General features: G+C 42.9%; 1 protein-coding gene across 1 annotated transcript; it reads right to left on the bottom strand.

Moving 5' to 3' along the window:
* Positions 1 to 928: 928 nt before the first annotated feature.
* On the bottom strand, positions 929 to 12114 carry SENP5 (SUMO specific peptidase 5). The gene is made up of 10 exons (XM_066601648.1): positions 11802 to 12114; positions 8083 to 9512; positions 7208 to 7313; positions 6719 to 6866; positions 6403 to 6450; positions 5379 to 5456; positions 4500 to 4637; positions 3050 to 3133; positions 1753 to 1803; positions 929 to 1066 (listed from the first exon to the last, which is right to left on the bottom strand). The coding sequence occupies exons 2-10, from the start codon at positions 9479 to 9481 to the stop codon at positions 956 to 958; spliced, it is 2163 nt and encodes a 720-aa protein (XP_066457745.1). The 5' UTR covers positions 9482 to 9512; positions 11802 to 12114; the 3' UTR covers positions 929 to 955.
* Between the last annotated feature and the right edge of the window lie 378 nt (positions 12115 to 12492).

The raw sequence follows: 12492 nt of genomic DNA, 5'->3' as shown, positions 1-12492 counted from the left end.
CAGCAACTAAAGTACGAACGATAATTCGTTTGTCATTTAGTTTCTGCAGTCTTAAAATTGAATGACAGTCGGCCTGTATAAACAAGCAGTAGTTCATCTATGAAGGACAGCCTGCTTTCTGCGAATAGAGGCAGGCGGGCGAAGCGATCTCCATCCGGCTCCGCCATCATTCAGAGCGATCATTGTTTCTGTGTGAAAGCACAGAAGCGATTATCGCTGAGGTGTCCATCAAGGGCCAAAGCACCTGACAATCGCCTTGTCCAAGAGCGTCCCAATACAAATCTACAGTACATTTGCTTGCACTTAGTTTCTCATAAATGCAGATACAGACAAACTGAGGCACATGAAAAGAGAGAGATAGCATCATTGTTGAAGCACAAACATGGCGCAACTGACCGCAATATCCACAATTAATTGTGAAACTTCCTATAAAACATGAGCAGGAAAGGAAAAATGCAATAAATAAAATACGTCTGGTCAAAATATATGTAATGAATCATTTTTCCATTGGAAAAACCATTTCAAAGTAAATACAGTTTTAATAGTTACAGGGAAAAATGTACCTGTTTCATATATTTAAACAAAATTAAAATTTTCTTTGTCACTTCTATCTACAAGTCAAAGGTGCAAATATACAGTCCTTGTTTTTACTGCTGCATGCTTTTGCATATTTGCATGCTTACATAATAAATAATAAATACCAGAATCAAAATGAAGCCACAAAGATTTCATGGCAGCTTTGCTTGATGTCCCACAAGTCAACCAATTCATGTCCAAATCAGATGGATTTAACAAAATAAAGGAGCATTTGAGGTAACAATGGAGGGCCAGCCACCCTTCGACAGTTATGTTTAAAAGTTGTGGAAGTATTAAATAATTCAAGTACAGCTTGAACGTTCAACTGGGCCACCAAAGAGCAGCTTTAATGTTTTTTTGTTTAGTTTAATTTAACTTTTTAATCCATGAGTCTGTGTTCACAGAGTTCTTTGTAAATCCACTTTCGGATAAGAGGCATGTCTTCTTGGGAGAACAGAAAAGGCTGTTCTTGAGCGAGGCACTTGCAGTACTGAGAAGAGAAAAGAAGACTTCGGTTACTTATAAGGAATACTTCATACAGACATAACCGTCCTGACAAATACTATAGAGGCTGTGAGGGTCAATGTCCTGTGTACTATTTGCTTTGGTTGAATTGGTGGAGAAAGCCTAACACCAAGTATGTGCTACTGTATTTGGAACCATATGTTGTCTGTGTTAATGCATGGACAGCACACAGCCCCACGTTATAGGCCTAGGAGGCCATGCACAGGTTTTCAGAAAGGCCAACGATCCATGTGAAAAAAAAACAAAAACTCATGGCATGCTCTATTCCCACCCGTTTAATGGGCAATAAATAGGACGTGGCAATGCATATGCAGCTGTGAATGTGCATGGTCCGTATAATTCAGACAGCATGCGGAATAGTGTGCCTGTGCTGTTCCATGAGTGTTGCACCTGAACCTCTCAGAAGCAAATCACAATCATGGCTAGTGTACCAGAGGAATAAGGGTTTGGTAAACGCACAGAATAAGAGGTAACACATTTACTAAAATGTTGTGAAAGCGTAGCCATATGATAATTAGGCAAAAATAGCACAATCTGTGCGAGATTTATTGTGATGACACATTTAATGCAACGGACTGAAAGATACGCAAGTCCTACACTGTTTATATGGCTAGTGCAAACAAATGTTCTGTCAAGAGGCTATGAACGTACCTGAAGCATAAACACGCCGCAGTCAAAGTCATTCTTTTGTAGTGGAATGCACTGAAAGACAAAAATTCCAACATTAGAGTCATTTCACTTTTGCCCTTAAAAACCCTGCAAAGGGCATAAAATTTGCTCTTAATTCAAGGTTATGTAACTGATTTTCATCCCCTCCCTACATTGCTCCTAAACTATACATAAAGTGCTTCAGGGTGTACACAGGGCTTAATAACAATACTTAACACCAGAATTGCTCAAAAAGCAAGAATCCATCCAATTAAATACCCTCCTAAAATATAACTGTTATTGAGCTAAATTAAAATACTAAGGGCTCATGTCCACGGGCAAAAGAATTAAAATCCGCAGCAGATTTTAACTCTTCTTCTGCCCGCGGATCCGCACCCCATAGGGATGCATTGACCACCCGCGGGTAGATAAATACCCGCGGATGGTCAATAAAAGGGATTTAAAAAAAAAAAATGGAGCATGAAAAAATCTGGACCATGCTCCATTTTCGTGCAGGTCTCCCGCGGGGACGGCTCCCGCAGGCTTCTATTGAAGCCTATGGAAGCCGTCCGGATCCGCGGGAGACCTAAAATAGGAATTTAAAAGTATTTACCCATCCGGAGCGGACCGGGAAGGTCTTCTCTTCCTCACGGCCGCATCTTTCTTGCTTCGGCTCGGCCGTCGGCGACGTGCCGCCGGTGTGACGAATTCATCCGCCGGCCGAAAAAGAAGATCCGGCCGTGAGGAAGAGAAGGCTTTCCCCGCCCGCGCCGGATGAGTAAATTCTTTTAAATTCCTATTTTCAGCCCTCATGTCCGCGGGGCAGGAGGGACCCGCTGCAGATTCTCCATGTAGAATCTGCAGCGGATCTGATTTTCCCCGTGGACATGAGGCCTTAGGGCTCCTGCACACTGGCGAGGACGATAATCATCGTAATCCTTTTGAACACCCCTGGATGCGAGACGTTTTCACATGAAAACACCTTGCATCCCTGCAGGGGTTCCCTTCATCCCTGTTGCGGCTGTCACAGCTGCATCAGGAGATCGCAATGTGGTTCCATTGAAAACATGTGGAAACCCCTGAAAGCGAAAGCTTCGCATCCCTGCGGAGCTGAAGGAGTCCTCTAGCGCACCTGTCACAGCTGCTGCAGAGGATCACCATGTTCTCCCAGTGTTTTCAATAGGGCCGGAACTGCTGCCGCCGACCCCATTGGGAACAATGGGTGATATCACAAAAAGATACTTTTTCATAATTCGCAAAAATGTTGTTTTTCTGCTCAACGCAACGCTGGAAATTTTACCTTTTTTACAGTAGTCTGCCAACCTTGAAGAAATTCAGGATGATTTCTTTCCTTGGCTTCTGTCATTATGTACTTGAGGATGTTCTGCAAGAAAGATAAAGGAATAAGGGTTAAGAAAATCTATACGAGTTATTTTAGTGTTTCCTACATACATACACACTTATTTGGGCTTATGGGAAAAAAAAAAAAAAATCACGCAGATATTTTTTAAGAAGCTTTTGTTTAATAGGATTTTTTTTTTTAAAACAGACTTTATTGACATGCTTTTTTCTCATTTCCCTTTCAGCACAATAGAGAAGGCTATGAGAAAAGGGTATGCCTAGAATACACTGCACATATATATTTTTGAAAACAATGGAAAAAACTTGCACGGCAAAAAGTCGCACTGGAATATCGATACGTATCTGAAGTGATGGGAGACATTTTTGACACAAAAATCTCTCTCATCTGCGCGGACATCGCACGTTCTTGAGCGCGATATCAGGCTGAGTTTCATAGCCCAATGTCATACTGGCAGTTTGAAATGAGCCTTAAACCTCATGCACGAGGGAGGGTCAGATTCTGCATGTGGAATCCTGCAGCAGAATCCAACCCTGGCAGCAGCAGCAGTGTCTGCGCGTACCTGCTTTCGGTTCGCTTTATCTGGCCCGCCATCAGACATGCACAGTACAGTTTTTTTTTTAAACTCTGGAAGGGCCGCGGATTGGACAGCTTCCATTGACTTCAATGGAAGCCATCCATGCGGAATCAGTGCAAAAAAAAAATGGAACATGCTCCGATTTTCAATCCACTAGCGGAAACTGCAATTGGTTTATGCTCATGTGCATGAAGAATCACTTTTCCATACCATGATATGGGCGGTATTTGCAAATCTACCCATGTGCATTCACCCTAAGAAAGATTTTTCCTTCTGTGTAGATAACACATCTCTGAAAGAAAAATTCCACCTATGAAATACTAGTTTTGTATATAACTTAGGGGAGATAAGAGACTGCTATGAGCCCCGAAACTGCCCAAGTTTTTCTGCAGCTCAGAAGACAACATATGCTTCGTTTTATAAGTGTAGATTGGGAGTACGACTGGCTCACTCTTACAGACTTTAGCCAAGTTAAATTTCATGTAGTTATTTATATTGTAATGCAGCAGTATTTGAGTGATCACCCTTATGAGTTGTGTGATCTGCCCGACTAATTTACCAATTTCATATGTCATTCTACATGGGTTACAGAAAAGTAATAAGTTAAGCTTTACACTTGGTTAAACTGTTCAATTATTAATACTGTAGTTACACATCCTACTCAGAGTCTACACTTTCCCGTGTAGAAAGAATTACACTAGAGTGATGTGCGAGAACTGGGCAACACTTGGGAGAGTTCAGGTGGTGACCCAGAGACGGACAAGCTACCCTTCTATTCACTGCATTTTGAAGGTAAAGATGGCTGCCACCTACGTCTGTACAGAACTTTAAGTTCAATCCTTGCGAGTCATAGAAGGTTATAGTCTTGTTTTGTATGTTCACAGCAACAAGGGCCCAGTGGACTTGTAAGTGTATTGGGATCAACAGCAAGGTCTTCTTGAAAAGGTCAACCTAGACAGAATACGACATTAAAACATTAAGTAAGGAAAAGCAGTTCAAAACACATGTAAAGTTGTGTATAAAAAAAAATATATATATACAGTATATCCGTCTCAAGACATCTTATGTAGTTATAAGACCTAGTACACCATCATTAATGCATATGTGTAAATATATACTAATACCAATAGACCACAATAGTCTTTCATAGAATAAGTGTATAATGAAAACCACCTAACAATACTACATTATATATATCCATATAAGCGCAGTCACATATTACAACATTCAGTGCCATATATTATTTTTTTGAGAGTGCCAAGATCTAATTAAACTGTGCACACGACATGCCATGTGGATTATTGGTGAGCTACCCAGAATTATTTCCTGAATTTTATATGTAAAGTTGTGTTTATCAAGCAGAAATTACACAGAAAGAAAAAGAAAATAATGGCATCCGCCTGAGGCGCCCCTTATCTGAACCATTACAATAACTCCACACTAGCAGTGACTTTAAATTTGAGTTCAGGTTTGAATGTTTTAGTTTATTGATCTATTAATACTGTATAATAACAGAAACAGTATATTTTTGATACTATACTATTGTCAGTTACAAAACAATACTGTTTTTGTAAGTAACCTCATTGTGTACTGTCCTTGTTTAACAATTGTGTTAAATAAAACAAATAAAAAAAATAATAATTCACACTAGATGAAGGTGAAAGAAAAAAAAAAAACAAACACAAAACTTGCCTTTCTAGTCCAGCGCTTCACCCCATCATATCCTTTGGTCACAAGTTGCTTATGAAAAAATGTATTAAAGAAGTGAATCTGTGAAAAGAAACAAAAAACAGGAAGTTTAGCATACAGTCTAACCTTCATGCAAAAATAAGTAACAAGCAATGAAACCTACAAAAGATTTTGGTGCACAGACTGCTCTCTTCCATCAACACTGATCAATATTACCCAAAACCGGCAGGTTTCTGTGTTTTTGTCGAGGCCAGGGAACTAGGATATGCCTGAGATGTAGTAGTTATACTAAAAGTATGGATTTGAACTATAATCACATAGTTACAAGTATGCACTACCCTACAGCCCTTCTAACATATAGATGATGATAGAGGAGCAACTAGCATCTTTTTTAGATATAGCATGTGTACTCTTGTTCTTCTTTACACATCCACACCCCAAAATAATTAGTATTGCTACCTGAATGTTGAATCTACAGTTACATATCTATTTTCTATTGCAAGATACTCCTAGTGAAAGTTTATAGAAAGTGTCTTACATATAGAGCATGATGCAGCATATTGAAAATCTGCTACGTTTCCTTCTGATTTTTTCTGCTTAGTATGAATGGGGTTTCGTAGACACCATTTATATGTAGTATAGAAACCCACAACATCTGAACGTAGTCTTAGGGCTCCTACATATGGCAGAGCCAGATCCCACATGTGGAATCCGGCCCTGGGAGCAGCGGCGTCCATGTGTACCTTGTCACTTTCGTTTTCATCAGTACTGCAGATATTCCGCACGGCTCGCCGTCAGATATGCGTGGTACATTTTATATATATATATAAATAATTTTTTAAAATTTTTTTTAAACTCCTGCTTTTCCCGTGTCATTGCCTAGCAACATCATTGCGAAAGGGCCGTAAATCGGACGGCTTCTATCGACTAATTTCTCTTTTGTACGATTACTCGGGCGACTATCGGTCCATGTAAAATGTATAAGCTGTGGCACAACCATGTAGAAGTCAGAACTGTAAATCCTCACCTTATCTGGTGCAGAGTCCATTATGAGATCGCCGTACATGTTAATGACCTACAATAAGAAAAATAATTAAACATTTGCACACTAGTGTAACAAGTCCCAAAGTTCAAAATAAGAAATGTCCTTTGTCCCAATATATGACGTGAGGAGCAAATACCCCAACGCCGAACTCCAAGAGCAGCGGTCATTCAAGTATTGGCGGTATACACAGACAGAAGCTGTATACAAGGTTATGTCACGTCTGATTTTAGTTCACAAACAACCTTTTTAAAACAGAAAAAGAAAAATCAAAAATGTAACAAACATCAGTGTTTCTTACCTGGTCATTGAGCCACTGTTGTTCATCAAGCGTAATGAGATCTTCCATGTAAAGTGTATGTTTATTATAGCATATACGGAACCCGCAACCAATATGTCTGGAACTCCTGGCTCTACACTTTGCCAATTCCTTGCTAATGAAAGGTATCCTGAGAGAGAGAAAACACAAAAACTCAAATTTCTATTTGTCCATTGAAGCTTTAATGCACACATGTCAAACACAATGCCCGTTGGCAGAATTTGGCCCGCTACCTCTTTTTATGGGGCCTGCCGGCTGTGCAGCTACCTAGCAGGCATTCCACTCACACAGCCGGCAGCGGCAGTGCAGAGTCTTACTATGTCCTGAGGAGTGAGGGTGTTAAAGCAAATATAAAAAGAGCGGTACCCTGGATCTCCCTGGCTCAGCGCCTGCCATCATCTCAAGAAGAGAGGAAAACTTGTCTTTTGCCCATCAGCTGAAGAGCAGCCTTAAGAGCGACAAATATCATACCTGTCAGAAAAGTCTTGGTTAAAGACCTCCTTCAAACGAGTAAAAACGTCCTTCTCAGTCACTGGAATCAAACTGCCGTATTTCTTCACAAAGTCATTTAAGAAATCTAGAAATAGGTGGAAAAAGGAAACAGTCACCATCAAACATACATTAAGTATACTTTCCCTTAGTGTCAGCTGTAACGAGGGTGGAGTATCTTTAGTGACCATGTTACTGTCTAGTCATGATCTGGTTTTAGATTCCTATTAGTCCATCTCTTATGTACTAAAAAAAACGCCTAATGGGATTTCAGAGCCGTGCCATGCCACATCCCGTAGGAGTTTCATCAGTAAGTCAGGTTCAAACAGTTCGGTTTTGGTGGCTCAACAAAATGCACTAGAAGAACAAGGCCTGATGACGTGGCATTGTGCATTTACGACTGCCGCTCCATTCAGTCTCCTCCTTACTGTGTGGCTTTTAGGATTCTCAGGATTGGTGGGGATCTCAGCAGTGAGACCCTCTCCAATTTGACTTTTATCACCCGTCTACAGGTTAGGGGGTAAAAGTCAATCTTGGTGCAACCCCTTTAAAACAACTGCACTATGTGAGAGATTTAAAAGGTGGGAAGATGACTCTTTCATAGATGAGACCCAATCTGTTCCCTATAACAGTTTCTCAACTCCAGTCTTTACGGACCCCGAACAGGTCGTGTTTTCAGGATTTCCTCAGTATTGCACATTTGATGTAACGATTGTCGGTGCCTCAGGTGGTCTTACTATAGGATAACCTGAAAACATGACCTGTTGGGAGTCCGTGAGGACTGAAGTCAAGAAACACTGCCTTTTAACACAAGTGAAAGTGTGTTAAACTACCATCTCATCAAAAAGGACACATACCGCAAATACAGGCTGCAATTTGTTCGTCAGGGACATGGCTGGTGATTTTCTGTCCGTTCTGTAGGCCCTGTATATCCAGTCCGTCGCAGGTGCTCTGTTGCATGGGACTTTTACAGTAAGGGTGATCCAACAACTTTGTATTAAATATGTCTGAGTCAGTACTGTCATCCAAATCCATGGGGCAGGACTCGTCACCGTTCTCTACCTTGTCCATGGAAGCATTTTCCTGAAATCCGAAAGAGTCACTTGCACAATCTTGCAACTTGTCAGGAGTCAGAGGAATCTGTTCATCGTCCTTCTCGCCATGGGCAGTTGTTTCCTCCTGGCAAGAGATATAGACTTCCTTTTCGTTAAGCAATACACACAAGTCATCTGGCTGGTTGTGAAGAACGGGGACATCACTTGCTTTCTTGGTTAAGGAGTCCGCGCAGCACCACTGAGCAGGTGTGCAGAGCAAGGTCTGCTGACTGTCTTTTAAGAGAGAGACGCTGGATGCAACATTTCCAAAGGAGGTTTCCACGCTTGGCAGCTTGACGGCAGCATCATCTCGTAGGCAGCTTTTGGTTGTGCATTGGGGGATCTCATATAAAATTCCTGAAGTGTTTTTGTTCATATCGTACGGTCTCCGGCCAGCTCTTAGGTGTCTCTGAAGTTTCAACTTCAAGTAGGAGACCGCTTTATCAATCCTGCCTCTCAGAGTCTTCTTGCAGCAGTTCCAAAAATCCTTCTGAAACCACATCCAGTTAAAATCCAGTAGTCTATAGCTTTTCTTTCTTGCTCTGAGCTTCTCAGACTGTAATTTACCACAGGCTGTAATCGGAAAGAGTTTTCTCTGCATCATAAATAAGGGTACTCTTCCAATATTAAGCAAATCACAGCTTTTCAGCAGCCATAAGCCTCCAGAGCATCTCTGGTTCAGTCGACGAGATCGTCTCTTCGCAGCCACGAGGCCGTGGGAACTTTCATCCTTGTATCTGCGCGCCTTCGCGATCTTCTTTGGTGGCACACTAGTAGAGTCTTCATGTACGAGGTTAGTGATGGACACGGGGCTAGAAGTCCACTTCTTATCCTGCTTTGTGGCTTGTGCTAGGCTCGCGGGATTTCTAGGTCGATCAATGCCAGAAGGAAAATAGAATTTTTTGAGTTTTCCTCCCTCGGCAGATTTTATTCCTGAGGTCTGACCAGCAAATTTGCTTCGCTTTTGAGCGTTGGCTTCATTGCCTGCAATCTGCTGATCTTGAAGGTCATTCTTTAGGCTGTCATCATTCCATCTTTCTGATGGAGAAATATCTTCATCCTTGGGGATAAAGCTGTTAGAATTTCTGCGCTGTCTTGACCATTTTGAAGGCCGGGCAGAAGAAGTATTTTTTTTGTGGCTTGAAATTCTAGGTCGTTTCATTTTTCTGCCACACAAGCAGCTTGATGCTACCCTTCAAAGACAAAAAGAAGAAAACCAATGCTGAGTAACGCCAGTGGACTCTGAAACAGGCGCTCATTTCCTAATGCTACGCTTACATATGAATTTCGGGAAGAATTGCTATAAGACAGCACATTTGTTTTCTTGGGTCATGTTTCTGTTGCTTTTGATGGTTGGAATAGTGTAACTTAGGGTGGTTTCACACCTGCGCTGGGGATTCCGCTTTCCTGCTTCGTTCGGGAAGCAGGAAAAGGAGAATGCCCGCAACCGAACGGGTCTGTCTGCATAGAACCAAACAGCGCTGGGCGGACCCCACTGACTAGAATGAAGTCTGCCTGACTTCCATCCAGATGCTCGGTTTTGGGATGGAAGAAAGTGCTATTTACTCCAGTATTTGCAGCCGATCTGCGACTAAACCTCCGGCCAACGCAGATGTGAAACCATCCTTACTACGCCATTCTACCTCACACAAAAAAGATGTACCTAGCTACACATATCAATGTTTTAATGGGGATACATTAATGGTCTACAGCGTATGAAATCCAACAATCAACCTTGAAATTTTACCAAGACGTAATTTTTAAATAGAAAAATCCACCGTTTGAGCGAGCCATAAGGCCTCCCTCACACGTGTTGTTGAAAGCGCCACGCTTTAAATTGTGGCGCCTTGCCGTGTTTTACTTTTCGACGGCTTTTAGCACTGATGAGGAGCACTAAACACCCAAAAATAGAACAGATTTGGTTCAAAAATTTACTTTTTAAGAAAAAAATATATACATTTTTGGAGGGCTTCAAATCTAGGACCCGCGCATCCTGAAGAGGAGCTGCAAGGTGTTACTTTAGGGCAGGTTGCTTTTAGATGACTGCATTTTAACTTCGTATTTGGTCCAGGTTTTGCAGTCTGCAATATGGGGCTCAAGGAAAGCTATGTATTAGAGATGAGCGAGCATACTCGCTAAGGACAATGCTCGCTCGAGTAATTGCCCTTAGCGAGTACCTGCCCGCTCGGAAGAAAAGGTTCGGCTGCCGGCGGCGGGGGAAGAGCAGGGAGGAACGGAGGGGAGATCTCTCTCTCCCGCAACTCACCGCTCACCCGCGCCAGCAGCTGAACCTTTGCTCCCGAGCAGGCAGGTACTCGCTAAGGACAATGCTCGATCGAGTAATTGTCCTTAGCGAGTATGCTCGCTCATCTCTACCATGATGGTTTCATACAGGTATAAATTTTTTTCTCAAATGCCTTAAAAGGGATAAAATATGCTAAAATACAAAACCGTGAAAGACAAAAATAAAAAGGGTTTACAGTAAAAAAATGGATGTTTTTATTTTTAATGTAAAAATGGACACAAATATATAGAAAGCTATAGCTATCTGTTTAACATATACATGAAAACCCTAATGTGAGCGGCCTCTGAACTGGTTGTCATGACGTTTGTACGTGACGAGAAAAAGGCGATTTCACAAACGACAACCACAATTCCTGTTATTACATATTAAATATGGAAAACTGAGAAGCGTCATCTCTAGAAGTGGATATAGCACAATTATTGCACTGCGGCTGTAACATCTCAGGCCAGGCTTCCAGGACCGTAATTTCATTACGTATTTCGTGCGCAATATACGTGTGCATCCATTGAAAGTACATTGATCCATTCCTACTTGCATATATAATATATATATAGTATAATACGCGCATCAAATATGAACACTTCGCTTTATACGCAGCGTCCTGCCATACGCTCATATGAGCTCGGCCTAAAGACAATTTGAAGAAATGTTACTTATTTTACAAAGTCCGCCCCTTCTCTTCCTGAATGTCCAGACAGATCACCCCCATGGAGGAGCAGATGAGATCACAGATCACCTCCAATGATACCATCAGTTTAAAGGGAACCCGCCACCTCCGCATACACTAAGTTATGGCGTTGTTAGGGGAGCGGGTTGATTTTTTTTTTTATGCGCCCTCGCAATTTGGTAAGGTCCCCCCCTCTGGAAATCGGACTCTTTTCACAGTGCCGTGTTCGCGCTCTCCTATACAAGTCTATGGGAGAAGCGCGTGCTCGGGACTCCGAGAAGAGGCCGATTTGCAGCGCTGGATCAGGTGAGCATAAAACAATCACCCGGCTCCCAACAGCGCCGTAACTTAGTTTATACGGAGGCGACGGGTTCCCTTTAAGAAACATGCTAAGTAGTAAGAGATCAGTAGCCGGGGGCTTAGCAGCGTAACCCATAGCAACAAGCACACACTTATTGTCTAAGCCTGCAGGGTTACCATGGGGACCCCACTGCACAGGACATGCATTACCTCAGCAGAGCAAGCCATGTGGCGTGTCCAAGTTCTATCCATGCTAGCACACATGTCAGCACACGGCCACAGCTGCGGGGTCCAAAGGAAGCCACTACGGGCAGTAGGAGTGCCCTAGAAGGAGGCCCATACAGCAGCAGCAGGACGCTGGATGCTCGGTGCCGGGCTACGGCTCACATACACCGCCGCTCTAATGTCCGCACCGGGCTCTACAGGAGGGGGCACCCGGTACACAGCGCACACCACCACTGCCCCAATCCCAGGGCTTCCTCCTGGCCAAAAACACAGTACGACGCCTCCTGTACGGAGCATCACAAGGGACAAACAACCAGCAGAGTGCGAACCACAGCCGGGAAGGAGCACGTGACCGCCTGAGCACTGGCCTGGGGCTGCCCCCTGTTCTGGGGGAGGGCACAGTGAAAGTGATCTGCTGCTAGTCCGTCCTCCCCTGCCGGGCATAGTGGAACGGGCGACAGCGTGGTGGTTCTCTCGGGGTTGTGACCAGTCTAATACATATTATAGGGGGGAGTCCGGTAGTGGTTTATCAGTACAACGTAATTAGGACATTCACATCAGGCGCTTCCGACCGCTCTCTAGCGCCCTCTACACTATTAAGCCTCGTGGGCTTTGAGCCGGAGAGCCGCTGATTTAAAGTCTCGGATCAATTCAGCACACGGCATTAACACGCCCC

Source organism: Eleutherodactylus coqui, chromosome 1 (genome assembly GCF_035609145.1).
Source record: "Eleutherodactylus coqui strain aEleCoq1 chromosome 1, aEleCoq1.hap1, whole genome shotgun sequence".
In the NCBI taxonomy this organism is placed as follows: domain Eukaryota; kingdom Metazoa; phylum Chordata; class Amphibia; order Anura; family Eleutherodactylidae; genus Eleutherodactylus; species Eleutherodactylus coqui.
Note: the sequence above shows the minus strand (reverse complement) of the source record. Positions and strands in the feature narration are given on the sequence as shown.

Bases quoted from the DNA above. Each gene is read 5' to 3' on its own strand.
- SENP5 (XM_066601648.1), bottom strand. From the start codon at position 9,481: ATGAAACGACCTAGAATTTCAAGCCACAAAAAAAATACTTCTTCTGCC. The intron at 7,314-8,082 runs GTATGTGTCCTT...ACCTATTTCTAG, and splicing joins AATTGCAGCCTGTATTTGCG to ATTTCTTAAATGACTTTGTG. The intron at 1,067-1,752 runs GTACGTTCATAG...TTCTCTTCTCAG, and splicing joins GCGGCGTGTTTATGCTTCAG to TACTGCAAGTGCCTCGCTCA.